Consider the following 20,445-nt stretch of genomic DNA (forward strand, 5'->3'; position numbering starts at 1 on the left):
GCTTTGCAAAATATTTTCAATGCATAAATAAGTAGGTACATTGTTTTAATAAGAATAATACAACTGTAGCAATTTAAATTACAGTCAGTATATAGTTGAAATGCAACCAAGGTTAATTGGGGTTTCCTTTGTAGAATAGCGTTGACTGAATCAGGTCAGGTATGTCTATAAGTGTTAAATGAGATCACTCTTTATTGTTATTATCGAAAAGCTCAAATGGATTATTTGTTTAAATTGTCAAAATAAAAATCTGTAAATAATACTTTAATAAAGGTCATAATATAATTGGAATACTAGTCATGAAGGTATATCTTATAAGCTTATAACGGTTCAACAATCAACATATATAGTTAAGTACATTTAACCATCTACATTTTGTACGAGTCATGTTGTGTGACAATTTACTGAATTTAAAGCAGACGCATACTTTCCAAATTGCGTCATACACAAATTTCGGCTCAGGATTATGTGGCTTGTCCATTTACAAACTTGTTAAACGTTATCCAATATGTCTTCGTTCAAGTAATATCAGCTAGATGGCGCTTGAAGGCAATTTTAAAAAGTTTTTTAGGTTATAACGATGGATACGAAGAAAAAAACATTAAAAAGGATGAAAACACTTTTTAAATTTTCCTGCTATTACTACTAGAGTAAGATAACTATATGTAATAAATATTTTCCGTTATGGTTGGGTTGAGTAGGAACTTCAAATTTATTGTCACAAATTTTATTTACAATAATTGCTATTCAATGATTGAACATTTACTCTATCCCAACTTCCGTGATTGTAATTGTATATGGTCTCCGAAGCGTTTCACCTATCCCATATTTTGGTTTTCTTGTATAAGGTCGGTTATGACCCTACAGGATGTTGTTTCCCCGATCATTTGACAGGTGGAGCTAGTGCGTGCCGCGCCGTCGATCGTGTGTGACGTTTAATATTCTTGTTAACTTTGCTGTCAAAGTATCAAATAATCATTCGTTTGGAAAATAATGTTTTACTGTGTAGCAATTTAATTACTATACTTAAAAGAAATTATTCTGAACAATCTGATTAATTGACTATTCAGAATTTGTTACGTAGAAAGGCAGATCATTAGTAAAGTGGCGATAAAGTTGCATCGTCTAAGTTAGTGGCGGCCATTTTATTCGCCGGCAGTGTTCATTCGTACCGAGGTATCTACGCGATACGGAGCAGCAACGTTCGGGGCAGTCAGTTGGCATTTTCGCGAGTAGGGCGAAGGTGTCTCTAGTTTTTAGCTTTTAGACGTTCGGTTTAACAAAAAGTGAACAAAATGACGACAAATATGCAGCAAGGAACCATTTTGGATGTACTGAAGAAGAAAATGCGTCAAACAAAAGAGGAAATGGAGAAATATAAGGACGAATGCGAGGAGTATCATAAACGATTACAAGTTGAAATAATGCGGAGAGAAGAAGTAAGAAATGTGGATTATATATGTGTTGTGTGTTTGTGAGATTTAATTTAAAATTGTCTATAATTTGTGTTAGAAACTTTGTTGTCCTGTCTCGGGAGTTATCAGTCTCCACTAGCCATATAGAAGTTACATTATTATCTACCTATAGTGAGTAATGTCCGGCCATAGTTAGGTGTGCCGGCGACGTACGCATATTCACCTCTCTTTTCATTTCATCTTAACACAAGTCGATAGAGCGGGACAGCGAATACATATTTTTTTCATATCTACTGTGGTCTGTTCATCAAGAACAAGTGTTATTTAAAAAAAACGTGAATTGCTGATTTGTAATCTAGTATCGGGATGAAAGAATTCATGGCCTATTCTTTACGTAATTTAGCGGTACACCATGTACCCGTTTCTGCCATACGTAACAGGTTTTGTGCGTTGGAGGTCGCGTACCAGACTTGTGCCACATGATGTAGAGCGAGCCGGTTCGGGTCGTGGAACCGTGCACCCTTCAATGCATTCCTCTTATTCGGAGAGGTTCGGACGTCCCCGAAGGTTCGCGCCGGCGCCAGAAAGGCGTGTCCGACTCCTCGCCGTTATCGCTGTATGACGTAATTTTTAAGGTTGCAATGCACAAATATAATCAAGTAATGAAAATTTTTGGTTAGTATAGTTTACAAAAACGTATATAGAAAAACATATAAATTTTGTTATTCTAATACAACAATCGTCATTTTAAAGAATGTTCAAGATTTCTTGTTTTTATTTCCTCTAACCTATAATACAGCTTATCAGCATTTGTGTATCAAGAGCCGATAAGGAATTGTTCACTTAAGATCGTGATATAAATTACACCTGAGCTACTTAGTTCCGTATTTAATACATAAATACTCTTATGTACTATGACTAGATTTGTCAATAATTTAAAGAACTTCTAGAAGTAATTTCCATTAAATGTACCCATAACGCCGATATGTTTGTGGCGGTCGGAGAAACCGATTTTAATAATATAAATTTGAATCATAAGGATTAAATAAATGCTAATCCATAATTATTTTACCTAAAATTTGGATAAACACTTATTAAAATTGTAAATACTATAGCACATACACGGTGAAGCGATAAGAATTTTTGATAACTGCAGTAAAAGGTTTTTTAATGAGAACAATTTAACCAGACGTAAATTGTTAGTTTCTTTATGATAATATTAAAGCCATGATTGGTTTCTAATGTTGATTATATTAAGCAATGATAGTTGTGAGATCTAAAAATGGAATCAATACTTTTCCTTTTGCCTGACCATTTTGGGCTGGGTTATATTTATTGGGCCTGCTATTGTTCGATCGTTCAATTGTTACATCGCTGGTGTCCTGTTCTATGTTAAAATTTCAAACAATATGTATTGCCCTCCCAAAGCCGATTCATTACCTTGTGTATTGACGTGGAACTTATCGTGAAACCTTATTAATGTGCAGTGGATCAGTTACTATACAAAAATTAGTGACGCGCTTGTTTCTGAATTTTTACTTATACGCATTGGGTTGTTGACCGCTAATATGATTAACTGGACATCAGTCAATACGAAAATATCCTTAAGACGCCAAATTGAATACGCCGTGAGTTCAAGGTGACTATAGACAAGCTACTATGAATAGAATATTTGATTACCACTTCACAATTCAAGTATCATTGCTTCTGGAAATCAACGAATAGGTTTTCAATAACTGATAAATGTGTACTTGACTAGTAGAACTAAACGTATGTATTGATAATTAAATTATAATGCAATGGTCGATATGTTATGTGACTGCGTATCTCGACTTGTGTCTATTATTAGAGTACGCGCTAATGACGACACAGGATAAAATGAGAAACTGGGACTCGCTTTAGCTTCCTCGCAACAAGGACGTGTGATATCATTAGCATGTGCGTAGCCGTTGAATGTAAATGAAACTGTTAGCGAAATATTCCGAACTGCGGTTTATTCTCAGCACGTATAATGTGTCGATCTTTAACAATGCGAACTTGTGTGATACAAATGCGTAAACCCTGAACATTTAGATACGTTATAAGTTCTCTAATCGTTAATGTGTGACTGTTTTAGTTTTCTACGGTAAAACGGGCATAGTAACGGTAAAATTATATAGTACATCACTAATATCCAGCAGTCACGTCATTGTACGGTCTGAATTATAATCACATTTGTTAAAGAAAAATGTACAGTGCACAAAAAATTGGTACAAAAAGTTTTAACGTTCTATCGACTCAAAGAAAACACAAAAACTAATTAACATTTTAATTTTTGATAAATGTCGCGTCTGATAGTATACTTAATATGTACATTTATTAATACTTATTCGGTACCATGATGCTTATCAATGATTTATTCGTCATTACTATATATAGACGTAAGTTACTCGTTACAAATGCAGTATACGTATTTGTTGTACTTAAGTAATTGCAATGGAAATTACAAGTCTATTATTTACCTTAAACGATTATACAAGATAAGATTTATTTTTTTAGTCCGGGTTGTTTTAAATAGATGGTTATTTCCAGGCCGAATCCGAAGTTGCTGCGCTCAATCGACGCATCCAACTGCTCGAGGAAGACTTGGAGAGGTCAGAGGAACGTCTCGCGACCGCAACCGCTAAGCTCGCGGAGGCTAGCCAGGCCGCCGATGAGTCGGAACGGTGAGTCCGCGCCATTTCACAACCGTCGTTCGTGCTAATTTATATGAGACGTGTGTACACATTTGAACTTGAGAAATATTCCTCATTTAATATTGTAACTATTGTTAAAAATTACGAGTCGTTGCTTACATATTTTTAGCATAAGTAAGAAAAAAAGACCAGATACATGAGACATTTTATGGCAAATTTTATTTACGATCGTTTTTTTAAAATAATTATTGCGATATTAGTTCAGATTATTCTAGACCTTTTTTAATTATACTGAATTTACTGATTTCATATAATCGAAACGTTTTTTTTTTTATTATTAGATTTAAATCCAAATGTATAACTATTTTCATCATGTGCATGAGTGTTTATTTATTAGTGAACTCATAACCCAAGTGTTTTCTAGTCCTACCTTAATTTTGTGTGTTTTGAGACCTTTTTCTTTACTATTCATTATTTCTGAAATATCTGATCTAAATATTTAAGAAATTGACTATTTACATTATATTTTTCTTAGTATCCGAGAACTATCGCAAAAAACAATTTTCAGTATAAAATATATTGATTAACATTTATGAAAATTGAAGTTTAAATAAAATAAAAGTTCTCGAATATGTAAGAAAGAATGAAAAATAAATAAATGCCACAAAATCATTTCGTATCTTTTATCGATGTATAACACGCATGTGTTTGGCCCCGCACTAACCAGAATACGCAAGGCGCTGGAGAACCGAACCAACATGGAGGACGATCGCGTCGCCATTTTGGAAGCCCAACTCTCACAGGCAAAACTCATCGCCGAGGAGTCGGACAAGAAATACGAAGAGGTGACAAACAGTTGACGAAGTTCTACCTCGTGCTGCTATGCTCTATGACATTTAAAGACTTTTCATTTAGAATAGATGCGTCACCGTATGCGTTACAAAGGCAGTGTCTTGAAATTGTAATAAAAATCTTAAAAGTTCATAATATTTGATTCATTCCAATTGCTGATATAAGATAATTTCATAATCTACGTGGTTTCTGTATTGAAAAATATGAGAAATTATGTAAACTAACCCATTTTTTCCTTGCCAAGGTAAAGTTATTCCTCCCCCAGGTTCAGACTTACCGTATTTTTAATATTTATTATATATCCTTAGTCATATTCAAGAGCATAGTAACATGGGATGTTTTTATATTGAAATCGGAAGCGTATTTCCACATACTTTCATACTTTAAAATCTTTGTTATGATTGACATGAATATCCGCTTCATGATTTCAAATACATTTAATATAATATATAATTGAATCTACTTATTTAAGTAATTAGATTTTGAAAACAGCATTAACTAATATTATTATTTTAACGTAAATATTGTTTTTTTTTTACGATGCTGGTTCCAAAAGTCTAAAAATTTTTTTCACAGCCTTAACGTTTTAAGCCGACACACCAGGTATTTGTTGCTTTAAACGTTCCTTGCAACTTTCGTGTTCGTCCCCTTGCATGTCTTTTAACTTCTGGGTCACCCTTGAAATCATCTAATTAAAATATATATTGATTCATTTACTAAATTTCAATATTATGGGGTACAGTGCCCGCAAGGTCCTGGAGAACAGGTCATTGGCAGATGAAGAGCGTATGGATGCCCTGGAAAATCAGTTGAAGGAGGCCAGGTTCCTGGCTGAAGAAGCTGACAAGAAATACGATGAGGTCTTTGAGAGTTGTTGTCGTTTTGACTGGCATTTGTCTTTGAATTTTAACCTTATTCCTACTTATATTTATTAGTAAAACCTTTGTTTGTCAATTAACTATTTCCGCAAATTCCGATCAAGGAAAATAAAAGCTGATTTTCAATTAAGCTGCAGGTTTTCCTTCGAGTGTCTCTTTATGTAAATTTTATGTCTTAATCTTCATCTTCAAGCAAAAATAGTTTTCGCTTCCATTTTTAACTGTCAAAAACACCGTTTGCGACAAAACAGTTCTTTTCCCTAAAACAATGTTTCCTTATCGTTTTTAAGCCTTCTGAGATCCTAACTAACTCTAACAAAGTGTTTTTTTACTTTTTTCGTGTCGCATGATTTAATACTATGATTTAAAGGTTTGTCGCGTTATCATTTAAGATAAGATACTTGTTAATTCACCTTATTTCATATTATTTTTTGCACATGTTCTGAGGCGATTTATCGAAATACAGAACATGTGGTGAAACAGATGGTTCCAATAAGTTGTCCTAATTCCCCTGACATGACCCTGCGTAGTAAAGGCAGTTTTAAAAGTCAATCCCAAAATGGAGACGTACCGTGCGTGACCGTACGTTTCTTTTCCTTAAAAGGAGTGGCAAGTCCATGCCTCGTACACGTCGTTACATAAGCATTACTTCCATATATGAAGGGTGCAGTTGCTTAATATTTCAATTAACCAGTGATAGTTGATCATTTTACAATTTTAAGTTTTTAGTCCATTAGGAGAAAGTTTTCTTATATAATTTGGTGTCTTCAGGTAGCTCGTAAGCTGGCCATGGTTGAGGCTGACCTGGAGCGCGCGGAAGAACGCGCCGAATCTGGTGAATCGTAGGTTTCAATTGAATTTCGCTATGGGTTCTCGTTTTAATCAATATTACGCCTGATATACCAAAAATATATAATTCGATTAATGATTACGTTTCAACCAGTTAAAAAATATATATATATGCGGTGTATCGTGTAACATTGAGCGACATTGCGGTGAACCCGTGGCTTCGTTTTGCAAGTTTTTGCCACAGTTTTGCATGGTTGTTCATTTGCATTTTTTTTTAACATTGCTGCACAGTAACTTGATTTATCGACGTCGGTAATTTTAACATCGATCCTCGCTAATTTCTTGCATGTAGTCTAGGTCGACTGCAAAAGGGAAGCTGAAATGGAGAAATTGACTTAACAATTTCTTTCATCATTCATAAAATTAACGCAAAGGTGTTGTCCGTTATATTTAATTCAAACGACGTAACTATTATTCTTTAAGTCCCCACGGGATAGTGATAGTTGCATCAACTCTTTCGTTGCAAGTATCATTACCTGTGCATTCAATGAAACAAGGGTTGCCCCATCTCATGGATATTTCTATTTACGCAATGTTAACTATCATGTCCGTGTGTCGACTAAATTTCTGTCTTTAATGTGTGTATCATCTTAGTGTGGCCGTAGGCTAGTCTATGCCAGGAAATATGTGTGGTATAGGGCAATTTTCGTTTTCAGATATGCACCGCATTACACCAGAATTACTGGCCGTATGCGTGCCGCACATATGCAAGCGCACACATCACATAACGATTATAATAACGCACTAGATAGCACTTAGATATTATTTCATTAAATTTTACTGAATCTAAATTTTAGAGCTTAAATGTTTTGGGACAACCCTCGTTTTTATTTCACTTATTGAATTGCGACGCCGCTCTCGACTCTCCCTGCTTTGTTTTATTCCTTTTTAATATTTACTCCGTGTTGCTTTCTTATCCGATTTTTTTAACGAGTGATGCATTGGAACAATTGTTGAGCTGTTTAATTAAAAACAACACAATCATTCCAAAAAACCTTAACAAAACATTTCGTAACTTGTTTTAATTCAACAAATTCTATTTGGATATTTGCCTGAAGCGATAGCATTCGCAAGAAAAGTGACCCTTAACCTTATCCTCTCCACCACATCCGTTGCACAATCGACGGCATCAAACGAAAATGAACTTCAAATCGAACGCGTTAAGGCACAATTATTACGCACTGCACTGTCAAAGCGTTAAGTCGAGAGCGGCGGCGAGCGTAGAGTAGTGTGTGTTGTGTGTGCGTGGGCGTGTACTAACGCTCGGCCGGCGGTAGGTGGCGCGCAAGCTCGTGCTGATGGAGCAGGACCTCGAGCGGGCCGAGGAGCGCGCTGAGCAGAGCGAGTGGTGAGTAGCGCTTGCGGACCTGGCTGTGCCCGGCTTTATCGTGGGTATAAGGTACAGGTAGCTACTATTTCGAAAAGTTGCTGTAAAATATTATTAAAAGTACCTACCTGAACGAAGCCGAGCACATTCATGCGCTTATTAACCCGTACGATCGTTAAGTCAAATTATATTGACAAACGTCAAACGGGAATTCTACATGACCTGGACACAATGTACAATGATCCACATTCTAACGATAAATTTCATTTTTTTTTGTAATAAATACAATGGTAGTACATTGCAAAGGGCTTCTGATTTAGATTCAAAGATGTTAATTCATTAAATCTACACTAAAAATAATATTCAAACTTATTTATTCTTCAACAAAATCGTCTTTGAATCTGGTCTACATGTGTGGCGGAAACTTATATTCCCCGATTTTATTACATTTACTATTTTATTAAGAAACTAAATAGTTTGCCTTATCTAATAATTTTGCATGTTTTGTTGATAGTCGCCGGCCAAAAAATGCATATTGAAAAATTTATTTGAAATGGCAACTGTCTACAAAAGTATTTATTATAACCGGCATGTTTATGCTTAGTATTAATGTTAGCATTAGTTTAAGTCTAAATTGAAGAGTATGTGGGTCATGCATTGATTCATTTCAATGATGGACACATGCCATTACCCAAGCTATTTATATTGATCAATTAAAATGAGTAAAAAATTATCTTCAATTTAAAAATGAACTTCTTATAAATATTGATCAATTAAAATGAGTAAAAAATTATCTTCAATTTAAAAATGAACTTCTATTTTGTTATTTTCTCGGACAAATTAATATCTTTTTTAAAGATTAAATTTACAGTCAAGTATCGAATCATATTTTTCATAAAATAGATTTATAATAGATGAAATTAAGTTTCACATGTTTATTTCAGCAAAATCGTCGAGCTTGAAGAAGAGCTCCGCGTTGTCGGTAACAACCTGAAATCCCTGGAAGTCTCTGAGGAGAAGGTACGTTGAAAAATATACTTTATGACGTTAATATTAAGAGCTAGTAACTACAAACGATAATGGCTAGGAATTTATGCTAATGATCATAAAATTTAAATAATAACGGAATAATTAACTGAAGTTGAAGTGAAATTCAGTTATGATGCACCAACCAGTTTCGAAAACATAGAATTTATTAACTTCTGCAAAGTCGTTAGTGAACAAGGTGTGCGATCCGAATTTAAGCATTATTTGGAATAAACAGTATAAACACGAGAGTAATTTATTACGTACCATTCTAACAGGCCAACCAACGTGAAGAGGAGTACAAAAATCAGATCAAAACCCTCACCACCCGCCTAAAGGAGGTGTGATGCGAACGAGATCGGTTATTTGTGCGAGTGTTGTACGCTTGCCTAACTGCATTTAAATACCGCACACACCCTCTAGTGTAGCGATCGTGCTCGATTAATCATAGAAATTGTACCACTCGCCACTCGGACTCGGTCACATGACCTAGTAAAGTTACTTTAAATGAAGTACCTGTAATGAACTGCTGCAGGACATTTGATTTTTTATGATTAACAGAGCAAGGAGACGTAGTGCGACTATTGCCGTTTTCCATTGTAATAATCATAACTCGATCTATTTTTTTATTTGTTTACGTTTTTTATTAACACGTACGCTGTATAATTTAGTTACCATAATAATCTTCGTACGAGTATCCGACATTGTTGCTGTTAAAATAATTACGACAATGGCATTGTATGATACTGCATGGAGTTTTCGTTTTCGTTGTTTTTTTTATTGTGTATACTCGTTAACAAAACGTAATCACAGGCGACACAAAGAGAAGAATCCTACGAGGGTCAGGTGAAGGTGCTCGACGCGCAGCTCAAAGAGGTAACAGCGGTCTCGGCGGAGGAGAAATTCGTAGATAGTTCTGGTTGCGGTTGTAGTCTCGAATCACGCTCATCCTATATTATTTGTTTTCCATGAAATAGCCCCTCTTACCCATCGACTTTGAGGACATTCGCCATCTTATCTATATTACGTTGTGCTAACAATTCGGGGAGATGGGCTACTTCGACGGTGTAGGTTCGTGTAGTCGAGTGGCTGGCAGCGGTTGGTGCTTCATCTATGTATCTTTGTATTTAAGAGGACTCTCTCCCTGTTCATGTGTATTATTTTATTTCTGTATTTATTATGTATGTATTATGCGCCTGTGTTGTGATCGTACGCTTTTTGGGATTATTTTATTTTCTCTACCCTTATTACTTTAATATAAGGCTTGTAGTTTTGGTAAAATGCTTAATGTATATCCTTTGTTTATATCAAATGTACTTATATTTTATTATCTATGGTTATTTTTATTAATTCTCGGCATTGATATTTTCAATGTAATGAAAGTTGTCGGTGTCTTCTCTACCTCACTAATTAGTTAATTACAAAGAGGGATAAAAATGTAGTAATTCCGAACGTACAGTCACAACATGGGCGGCTAGCATGCCGGTGGCTTGTAAGTAATGAGTCTGTGTGGCCAGGCGATGGCGTCCCGCGAACACGTCGAGGATAAGATACACAGCCTCTCGCAGAAACTCACGCAAGTAAGTTGCTCGACATAGGAGCTTTGGTCACACTTCAATTGAAAACAAAAAAATTCTAATTGTCACACCGCATTAAATAATTCCGTTTTTTGAGTTGCTGCTAAATAAATACACAACATCAACTCCGACCGTTTAATTAAAAAGTAAATCTTATAGTGGTGTCTTTAAGGAAGTAAAATTATCGATAAAGTGACCAAAGGTTCGTCTATTTTGTATAATATAATATCATATTTCATTTTTCTTTAAATGTTTGTGTGAAGGGGTAACGGTATATCATTGTGTTCAATTATAGCCACTGTTCAGCACATAGCTGCTTTTGGTAAAGGTAATTGCATGGTATTTGTGTCGCTTTACCTTTGTGTAATATTTTGTTTGTATTTTTTGAACTATTTTATAAAAATAATATTTTTTATTAAATTAAATAAAATTAAAAAATAATAATAATTGAAAAAGTGTTTTAAAGTTATCCTTAACGAAATTAAAAAGTAAATGTTGCATGAGATTATATTGAAAACAGTCTATTTTCTGTGGAACGATTCTAATCATTTGTTACATTAGAGAAATAGTTAAATGAATACATTATCAGAAAATAGGCTGTTTATGTAAGATCAGTTATTTAAATATATGTTGACAATGATTACAGGCTGAAGCTCGTGCTGAATTTGCCGAGCGCTCTGTCCAGAAACTCCAGAAGGAGGTCGACAGGCTTGAAGGTAATATATTTTTTATTTATATAATTACATGAAAGTGAATAAAGTAGGGAGTGATAAGAATACAAATTTATTATCAAGTTTTATAAATTACACGATGATCGTTATGTTGAGGAAGGATATCGAATACGTAATAATAATCATTTATTGATAAAGTTTTCAAGGTTCTCCAGATAATAAGTGTATTATCCAGTACAGCAGTCGGTTAAGTGAAATTTTAAATGATCTCTGAAGTCAAGTTGTAACAATGTTACACGTTTGATAAATAACAAAAGCTTAAAACATAAACGCACTTAGCCATCTCAGCAATCATACGTGCTGCTCTTCAGTTTCGAAGCTGTACTATAGATTTTTAAAGCTTATTTACTTTCATTGCGCTATGATTCTTAGCTTAATTTTTTTTTCTTATTTTCATAGTAACAGTTTAGTTTTAATTTTTGAATACTCAATCGTGATAATTTCATGCGTTAAAATTTACTTTTGTATAAATTTAATTGTATTGAGATTGTCACGGTTGCATATTTATTTTATTTTGTCAGCATGGAGTTTAAATGTTTCCTGCTAGACTGCTCGAATTGTCGTTGTAGATTAATTTATTTTCTGTGTATTTTGCATGGTTTTATATAAATGTTGTATTTTTGCCTTAACCCCGATTCAAGCACTTTCGACTCAAAGAAATGGTATAGCAATCGCTCATTGCAAATAAATAAGTCGATCAATGTCGAGAATGCTTGTATCGTTTGAAGTGGTGTGTGACTGACCTCGGCCGCGTCCGATCTTGCAGACGATCTGGTGGCCGAGCGCGAAAAGAGCAAGGTCCTGCAGGAGGAGATGGAGGCCACGCTCCACGACATTCAGAACATGTGAACACCTCGCCCTCTCACAACCCCCTCCCCTCCCCCGCCCGCCTCACTTCGCTCGCTATCGATATCGACAAACATGTCCACCTCACTAGTCTGCTCTCTGAGTGACGTCTGTCAATTCTGACATCTGTCAATATCGTGCTGCCATTGCAAAAATACGTGTATATGGTAGATGCGCGCTATCATTATTTATTAACTTTATACGCCGCTGTTCTTATATTTTTATACTTTTTTTCTTTTATGACATGACTAGTTATATAAAAGTGAAGCGGGCGGGTGACGAGATGTTACTAGATATAAAGTAATTGCCAGCCGCTTTTTATGTAACGTCAAAATCTAGTTCGCTACGACGCCACTGCCAAGTGCAATTTTTTTTTTAGTTTCGATCACAGTTTACTAATGTTTTGTATGCTATTAAGTGTATTTCCTCATTTGTATAAGTCGGCGCGTCTGTAGTCGAAAATCGTATTAAGTAGTCTTAAAAAAAAAATCGACTTGTAATTAAGGTATTTCGACATTCCATTTTTGGGACCAAACGAGTCGTAATAACTTTTGTCAAATTAGTTGCACTTATATGATAGGAGTGACATTCCTGTAATTATTCCAATGTTATATTACGAGTACTGTAGATGTGTCGGGGAGTGCACCGTTTGCGATTTATAATGAACTTTTTATTTACTTAATACTAGGAAAGAGATTAGTTATTTTTTATTTAATGAGTGATGGTAACAAGTAAAATAATGATATTTATGAGAATATGCTTGATATGAATTATTTTGATATTCTATATACTTTCGAGAACGTTTTCTATTCTTGTGTCATAATTTCCGCTTGTTGTTATTTATTAAGAATAAATTATGACAGATTTTCGAGAACTTTAGATTTTCTCACAATTGGCGCTTTTTTCGAAGCTGGCAATTAACCTCTAGAAAGAGGTTCCGTAACCGATACATAAAAGGAATAATACTGTAATTAAAATCCGATCGAGGGTAATCCGTCGTTTCTTTTAAATGTTATTGATTAATGAATTGATAGATAGTTCGTGAGAAATAAATTAATGATTTTAAGAGTATTCTAACACGTGTTTATAAATATATTATATTATTATTTTTAACTCGTTGTCTTCTTTACTAATTTATCTGAACCTTTCATTATCCTTCGAACTGATTCCACCAGCTATACTTGAAAGTATACATACACATTAAACTTAACATTTGTTTTAAATCAGTATCGTCATATATATCATCGAGTTGCCCGGTTTTAATAATCGGATAAGTGTAATCGGAAATGTAACTAAAAATGGAGTAAGAAAATCATTGTACATATCACATCTTCGGCGAAGCACGGGTCATGTTAAAAACCCCCTGTTTTTGTGTTGTAACGAAGTACTCAGCCCATTGTTAACGCATGCACCTTCGAGAAGACGAGGTACTATTGGGCCCGAGAACCTGTCTCCGTCTTCGACCCGTGTTGTGAAACGAAGCATGGAAGAAAACCCTTCCCAGTATAGCGGCATGGATAGCGCATGATCGCGTGCACATGCGGCTCGCCCGGAAGGGATATCCTTGAAACCCTTAGCCAACTAGCGAGGCATGGGCGTTGGACTTGTTAGCGCATGTCGTCGACACTTTGAGATTCTTGACCGCCTCGCCTGCCGCAGATGACCTGATCAACGAGAAGGAGAAGTTCAATGACATCGGAGACGACATCGACGACACTGTCGTGGAACTGATTCCGGGGGTGGACATGACGGAGCGGCAAGTGGAAGCGGCGAAGAGAGCGCTCGAGAAAAAGATGAACGCTCCAGCCCCACCACCGAAGGAGCCTACTCCTCCCCCACCGCCGCCCAAGGAACCGACTCCTCCTCCTCCACCACCACCCAAGGAGCCTACACCTCCTCCTCCTCCCCCGGCGGAGCCTGCTCCCGAGCCCGCCCCGGAACCCGCACCCGCACCAGAACCTGCACCCGCTCCTGCCGAGGGTGAATCGGCTCCGGCTGCAGATCCACCGGCCGAAGGCGCCCCTGAGGCCGCGGCTCCAGCTGAATAATAACACCTTAAAAAAAAAACTTAACTGTGGACCCAATTTACGCGTTAAACAATTATCAATTAATCAAAATTAATGCAATTACTTATTAAAAAAAAAATGTTTAGGATATAATAATTTATTAACATGTAAATAAATCTTTAAAACTTAGCTGGTGGAATAGCGTTTCAATAGCCCTTCAGTTGTGTCAGTATTATTAACGTGAATGCATGCGAGTGGATTTAACGAACTAACGAGCGAAGAGCGTGAAGCGATTGACCCCGCCGGTCTCCGCAGACGATCTGATCTCCGGCAAGGAGCTATTCCACGAAATGGGCACGGAGTTGGATGTGGCGTTCAAGGAACTGGGCATACCGCGGGCCGTGGGCCGAGTCTGCGACCGCTGCACGTGCTGCCACTGACCACCGGCCTCGCCGCATAACGCTTATCGTTTGTTTAAAGCTTTACATGTGCATTTAAATCAGTAAAAATCAATTCATGACATATCTCTTTCGATTACCTACACCCACACGAATCGAAACCGTCAATTGCCAACGCTTCTCGAGCTGCATGTATTGAAAGTGTCGTCGATACGATTTTTAAGCCAAACTTACAGCTAACTTAGCGAAAACGACGCATGGCTTCGGAATAACCAGGATCGCAACATGTAAGCATTTTTTAATACTTTATACACTTCTACATTTGCCGCTAAAACGTGCTGCAAAACTTGACTTATGGGGTTTTTAAATAAAATTATCAGTAATTATATGGGTTTTTGAAATAATATGAGAAAATTAGATTTTTTTTAAATGTAATTAAGAGGTGAAACACTTAAGTTCAAATGTTTTTAACGAAAAAAATAGTCACTGTTATCTACATGTCGGACGAAAGCCTTAAAAGGCTCAAGATATCTTGAATATTGGTTATTTTAGCCAAAATTTCTTTTGGATATATCATATTGATTTAATAATGAAAATGCGCAGACGAACTTGTTGCCGAAAAGGAGAAGTACAAGGACATCGGAGACGACCTGGACACTGCCTTCGTGGAGCTTATCCTCAAGGACTAAACTTGATGCTGCTCTCCAGCGCGACAACAAGCCGGTGCGACCACCAGCCCGCTAAACGCAATATTTATATAGACGTATATTAACTTTATATTTTATACTCCTAATTTAAAGTATCACAATCTACTTTTACGGCGGTATTTATTTTCAATTATTTAAAAAATAAATAATTTATTAATTTATGCTTACGTTTTATTTTTATTTTCCTAAATAAACGAATAAAATGATTTAATAGCTTTCTTGTATTTATTTCGTTACATACCCTATCTACGTATTTGTAGTTTAGCACAGCGATTTTACACAAATAGTTAGTTGTTTACATAAATATTTTTATTGAAGGTGGAAAATGTAATTTTATATGCATCTTAAGTATAAAAAATATCCAAAACTGCATGTGAAACATTTGTGTAAATAAACGTAACTAGATTTTTATTATTGACATTATTTTCTGTAGAAGTATATAGTGTAGATTGTAGTATGTAGAAGTATCTAGCAAACGTATTTATTTACAATATAAATCAATAGACAGGTGCTATCGCCGATCTCTTCAATTACTATTCTATTGTTACTTATCAAATGAATACGTTTATTATTTATTTCTTAAAACTTGTGCTTATGTATGTATGTTTAAAGTAATTTAATTGTAATAAGCGCTATTTTTTTGCTTTTTATTTTTGCAAAGTACATGTAAACATACAATTTATCCCAGATTTTGTCAACTTGACTTTCTGAATGAAACGCATTACATTTTACACAAGACCCCAAAAGATATATTTTAAAGAAGGACATATCCAAATATGTTTCATAAAATCCATCGAATAGCAAATGAAAAGTCACTTAATATTTCTTAATATAAGTAACATAATATTCATACGCAGAAAGTTTAGTAGGTGGTACATTCGATTCGAAACATACGCACAGATTATAAATCTAATATTTTAAATAGTTCAAGTTTTCCCAAGTGTTTAATGTTTTCAAGAAGAACAAAACGTAACGAAAAATCGATAAAATAAAAAAATTGTGAAGGTTTGTAAACCTACATATAGTATATTTTTTTATTTATTTCATATCATTATACAGGTTTGCCTATGTAAACATGGAGTTTAAATTTTATTGACTTCTTCTTATTTATTAATATTTTTGACAGATGAAGTGGTTGAAGAAAGAAGTAAATACAAAGCTATCGCTGAGGAAGTTGATCAGACGTTCGCAGATTTATCAGGTTATTAATATTTAAGCAATGCAAGAAAAATATGCCGCCATATTGTCTTAAGAAAAATATTGAATAAAATGGCGGGCTTTGGTATAATTTGCGTAGTGCACATAAAGAAGTATCTTTTTTGATAACCTTGTATTTCTTAAACAACAGTCTTTGAAATGTATTTAATTTAACAACAAAATGTAGTTTTTATAAGTACACATTTACGAAAGTTAATTAGGCCTGATAGAACATTTTTGTGCCTTTAAAATAGACACGATGAAAATAAAAATAAATTAATGTTGAATGTCGGATATAATACTTAAAACATTCCTTTTGTTTAAATTATTTTAATTTTATATACTTATGTATCAAACATTAATTTCGTGATAGATATGATTATCAATACATTTTTTTTCTTAGATTGTACGTCACATCTAGTTCTTTTTCTTTCAAATCTTATCTTGCTATTCTTCAAGATTAGTAAGATTTAAGGATGGCTTAAAAAGTGATTCGTTCACACTTTCCGCTCAATATTTATCCGTCAAAAAAAAATATTTTAACCGACATCAAAGAAGGTGGAAGTTCTGTATTAAGATGTTAAATTAAAGCGACCAGTGTGATTGATAACGTTTAAGATATAAAAATATATTTAAGCAAATTGTATTAATAATTAATATGTATGTTTGGAAAACAACCGCTTTCGATTGTATTGCGCAGAACGAAGTATTTCGTTTTAATTAATTTAAATATAATGTTATGGATTTATCCTTTAGGTTAATAATAACTATTTGTAAAATAATACCATAATATTACAGACCGTTCATATAGGTTTATACAATTTTGTACCTCCAACTACATATAATTGTTTATTATATTGAGTAGATTTTTATATCGGTAAAATGTGAATATTAGACAACTCTAAATGAATGTTTTAAATGCAAATATATTGGTTAATAACCAATTCAGATTGACTATGTTTCGGTTTCGGTTGAATTATTTTATTTATTCGAGATTTAGTCCTTCCGCTATTTTGAGACTGTAATCACACTCGTCTTAACTATATAAGAAGAAAGCAAGACGCAGATCAGGTAGAAACCTATCGTTTCTAGAAAAAAACTTATTAAAAGATAGGCTTATAGAAAATATGAATCCATCAGGATAAACAGTAACAGCCTGTTAATGTCCCACTGCTGGGCTAAGGCCTCCTCTCCCTCTTTTGAGAAGCTATTTATAAATAGCTATTAAAAAAAATAATTGCATTGCAACTGCAGTCTTTCCGTTACTATGAGGGATAACAGGAGTTTTGAATAAAATAATTAAATTAAATTTTAAGAAAATATATACTGATTTATTGAGAAGTTTTAACTGTTTTTAAACTAAGATAAAAACATAGCATTCATTTAATTTTGTTTATACAGCATATCTCTACCAAAACTGAACATTTTTGTAAATTCCATTATTAATTCAATTTTAGAATTGTCTAATTTTCATTGCAGTGTTTATTATAAGTAATATTTAACATATTTTGTATAACGCTTTCTTCTACACTCGATCCTTTGTACAACGCATTACGACTGCTTAGTTTTCTATTTATAATTAGCATTTCTTATCTACAGAGTGTGTCAAAAGCTTTGAGTAACTGTTTCATTCAGATAAATATACGTTTATATAAAATTAATTAGTTTTTTTTGCAGACTGTCTATAATTAAGTACTCTCTACAAATAAAAGAGTTAAAAATACATAAAGAATCGATACAGTATAAATTAAATCTTAATTAATATTATAAATGCGAATGTGAGTTTGTTATGCTTTCACTTCTTAATTACTGGACCTATAATCGTGAAATTTTGATTACACGTGCAACATGCGGGGGAAGCGGCAGAAACTAGTAGCTAATGATTAAAGTTAAATTGATTAGTCCAATTGATACTAATTAAACTGTAGTCAAATTTTTCCTTGCAAATGCTACGCGCGACACGAGGTGAGCAGTAAGCGATAGCTGCGAAGATTTAAAGTAAGGAGGTTTTCGTACGGCGATGACGGATGGGTACGGAATGACATAAGGGGAACGTGCAAGCTGGCTGCTTGTCATATTTTTAAAAAAGGAGTTGTAATTTTATTTTGTAATTAAAAAACGGTATTGCGAACAGAACGATTGTATAGAAAATAAGTGTTTTATTTGATCAAATAGTAATTCACTTTAACACACATTTGATGTGTTGTAAGGCATAAAAAATACCGGACTGTAACAAAATAGATGTCTCGTTAAAATGATTAGTTTCTGGATAGGATCCAAACTCACGATCATTCGCTGTTACGCACTTGTTGTATATTGAGCTCGTGAACTACACTGAATTTCGAGAATTGATGAAATATTTACGAACGCCCTTAAATTACACTTATTTAACAATTTGAAAGTTTGACGATGTATCTATTAAGTTATTATTTATAATTAATAATAATTAGTATGGTGCAAAGTATTCTATATACTTTGACGGCTATAATGTACACGATTGTTCATGGACAGCGAATTGATGAAATCCATACTACTAGTCTGGAGTACTATACTGGAGGCGTCTATACAGTACTAATATTATAAATGCGAAAGTAATTCTGTCTGTGTTACGCTTGAACGACTAAACCGTTTTTAATGAAATTCGGTATGAAGAAAGCATGAACCAAGAAATGATATAGGCTACTTTTTTATACCGAACACCAGATCCTCCACTTTAACACGCGAGCGAATTCGCGGGCAAACACTAGTATTATTTAAAGGTAGTGATACTACAGAAACTTTTATCTTAATTAATATTATAAATCTGAAAAACTTTGTTTTTGACGTTTTAACTATTCGGCCGATAATCATGAGATGTGCACGTTAGAGGTACAGAAAAGGATACTACTTTTTTTTTCACGCTATGGAAACCCTCAAAAAGGTACCCATTTTTTTTTTTTTCTCGCCGGAAAAACACATTTATGTGTTTCCCCCACATGAGGTGGGGGGGTATGTGGGACTCGCCGGCGCTGAAGGCGCCGGAATACCCACTAAAAAACCAGCGGTACCCACTCCATCTTGTCAAGGGAAGTCACGGGATCGCTTGCGCATACTACCGTGCCGTCCCGACGGTTGGCCCGCTTCTGCGGGCCTCCAAATCCTAGGGGGTACTCGGGGTACAGAGACCCCCTGGCCCCGGCGACACTCACGGCGGGAGGAGAAGATGCGCATAGCGCCGGCGTCTTCTCCCCGGTCTTCTTCGGCGAAGCGGGTCAGCGGAGGCACTCTCCTCGCGCTCCCGCTCCGCGGCCTCCTGCGACATGACATTTTCGCAGAAGGAGACCATCTCCATCCAGCACCTTTCGCTACCAAGCATGGCATTTATCACGCTCGGCAGCGAAAGGTCTCCGCCGATTAAAGTCGCCAGGGAAAGGCGCTGAGGCCCCCAAGCGGCACACTCCATCAGAGTGTGGCATGCCGTGTCCGTAGGCGCACCACACTCTTGGCAGGAGGGCGTTACCTCCCGCCTGACTATTCCGTGCAGGTACTTACCGAAGCACCCATGTCCAGTAAGCACCTGAGTCAGTCTGAAGGTCAGTGTGCCGCCTTTTCTCGTTACCCAGCGACTCAAGTGGGGACGGATCGCCTCCACTGTCGCCAGGCCTGCTGATGGGGACCTCAGATCCTCCTCCCACCTGCGAATCAGGGCTTGCTGGGCGAGAGTCCTGATTCGCAGCACCTCCTCCAACCCTGGACGGTCGCCACGCGACCTCACTTCCGCCCGGAACCGGTACACTTCCGCGAGCACCTCCGCCTGGAGCTCCCAAGGCGGATCGCCCGCGAGAAGTGTTGCCGCCGTCCACGACACCGTACGATATCCGCGTATCACCCTCACCGCTATGATTCTCTGCGGCCTTCGCAAGAGAACCTTGTTCCGAACGGTGAGAGCGTCCACCCAGATGGCAGCACCGTACAGAGCCAT

The 20,445-nt window shown here is 35.8% G+C and overlaps 1 protein-coding gene across 34 annotated transcripts in view; it reads left to right on the forward strand.

Annotated features, from left to right (window-relative positions):
• LOC126773240 (tropomyosin-2) overlaps positions 1–15,448 on the forward strand; it is a 29,608-nt gene extending 14,160 nt beyond the window's left edge. For 2 of the 34 annotated variants that reach the window (XM_050494024.1, XM_050494003.1), the window contains 7 exons: positions 3,987–4,120; positions 5,685–5,802; positions 6,592–6,662; positions 8,941–9,016; positions 9,301–9,363; positions 11,246–11,315; positions 13,836–14,381. In XM_050494024.1, the coding sequence (XP_050349981.1) occupies positions 3,987–4,120; positions 5,685–5,802; positions 6,592–6,662; positions 8,941–9,016; positions 9,301–9,363; positions 11,246–11,315; positions 13,836–14,224 (921 nt within the window). In that variant the 3' untranslated portion in view covers positions 14,225–14,381. Of the gene's footprint in view, positions 1–929; positions 1,440–3,986; positions 4,121–4,817; positions 4,936–5,684; positions 5,803–6,591; positions 6,663–7,325; positions 7,765–7,946; positions 8,018–8,940; positions 9,017–9,300; positions 9,364–9,835; positions 9,899–10,539; positions 10,603–11,245; positions 11,316–12,096; positions 13,290–13,835; positions 14,382–14,497; positions 14,976–15,183 lie in introns of those variants that run through there. The other 32 variants (XM_050494027.1, XM_050494012.1, XM_050494026.1 and 29 more) reach the window with 28 other exon arrangements.
• Positions 15,449–20,445: the final 4,997 nt, after the last annotated feature.

This window comes from Nymphalis io, chromosome 14, assembly GCF_905147045.1.
Source record: "Nymphalis io chromosome 14, ilAglIoxx1.1, whole genome shotgun sequence".
In the NCBI taxonomy this organism is placed as follows: domain Eukaryota; kingdom Metazoa; phylum Arthropoda; class Insecta; order Lepidoptera; family Nymphalidae; genus Nymphalis; species Nymphalis io.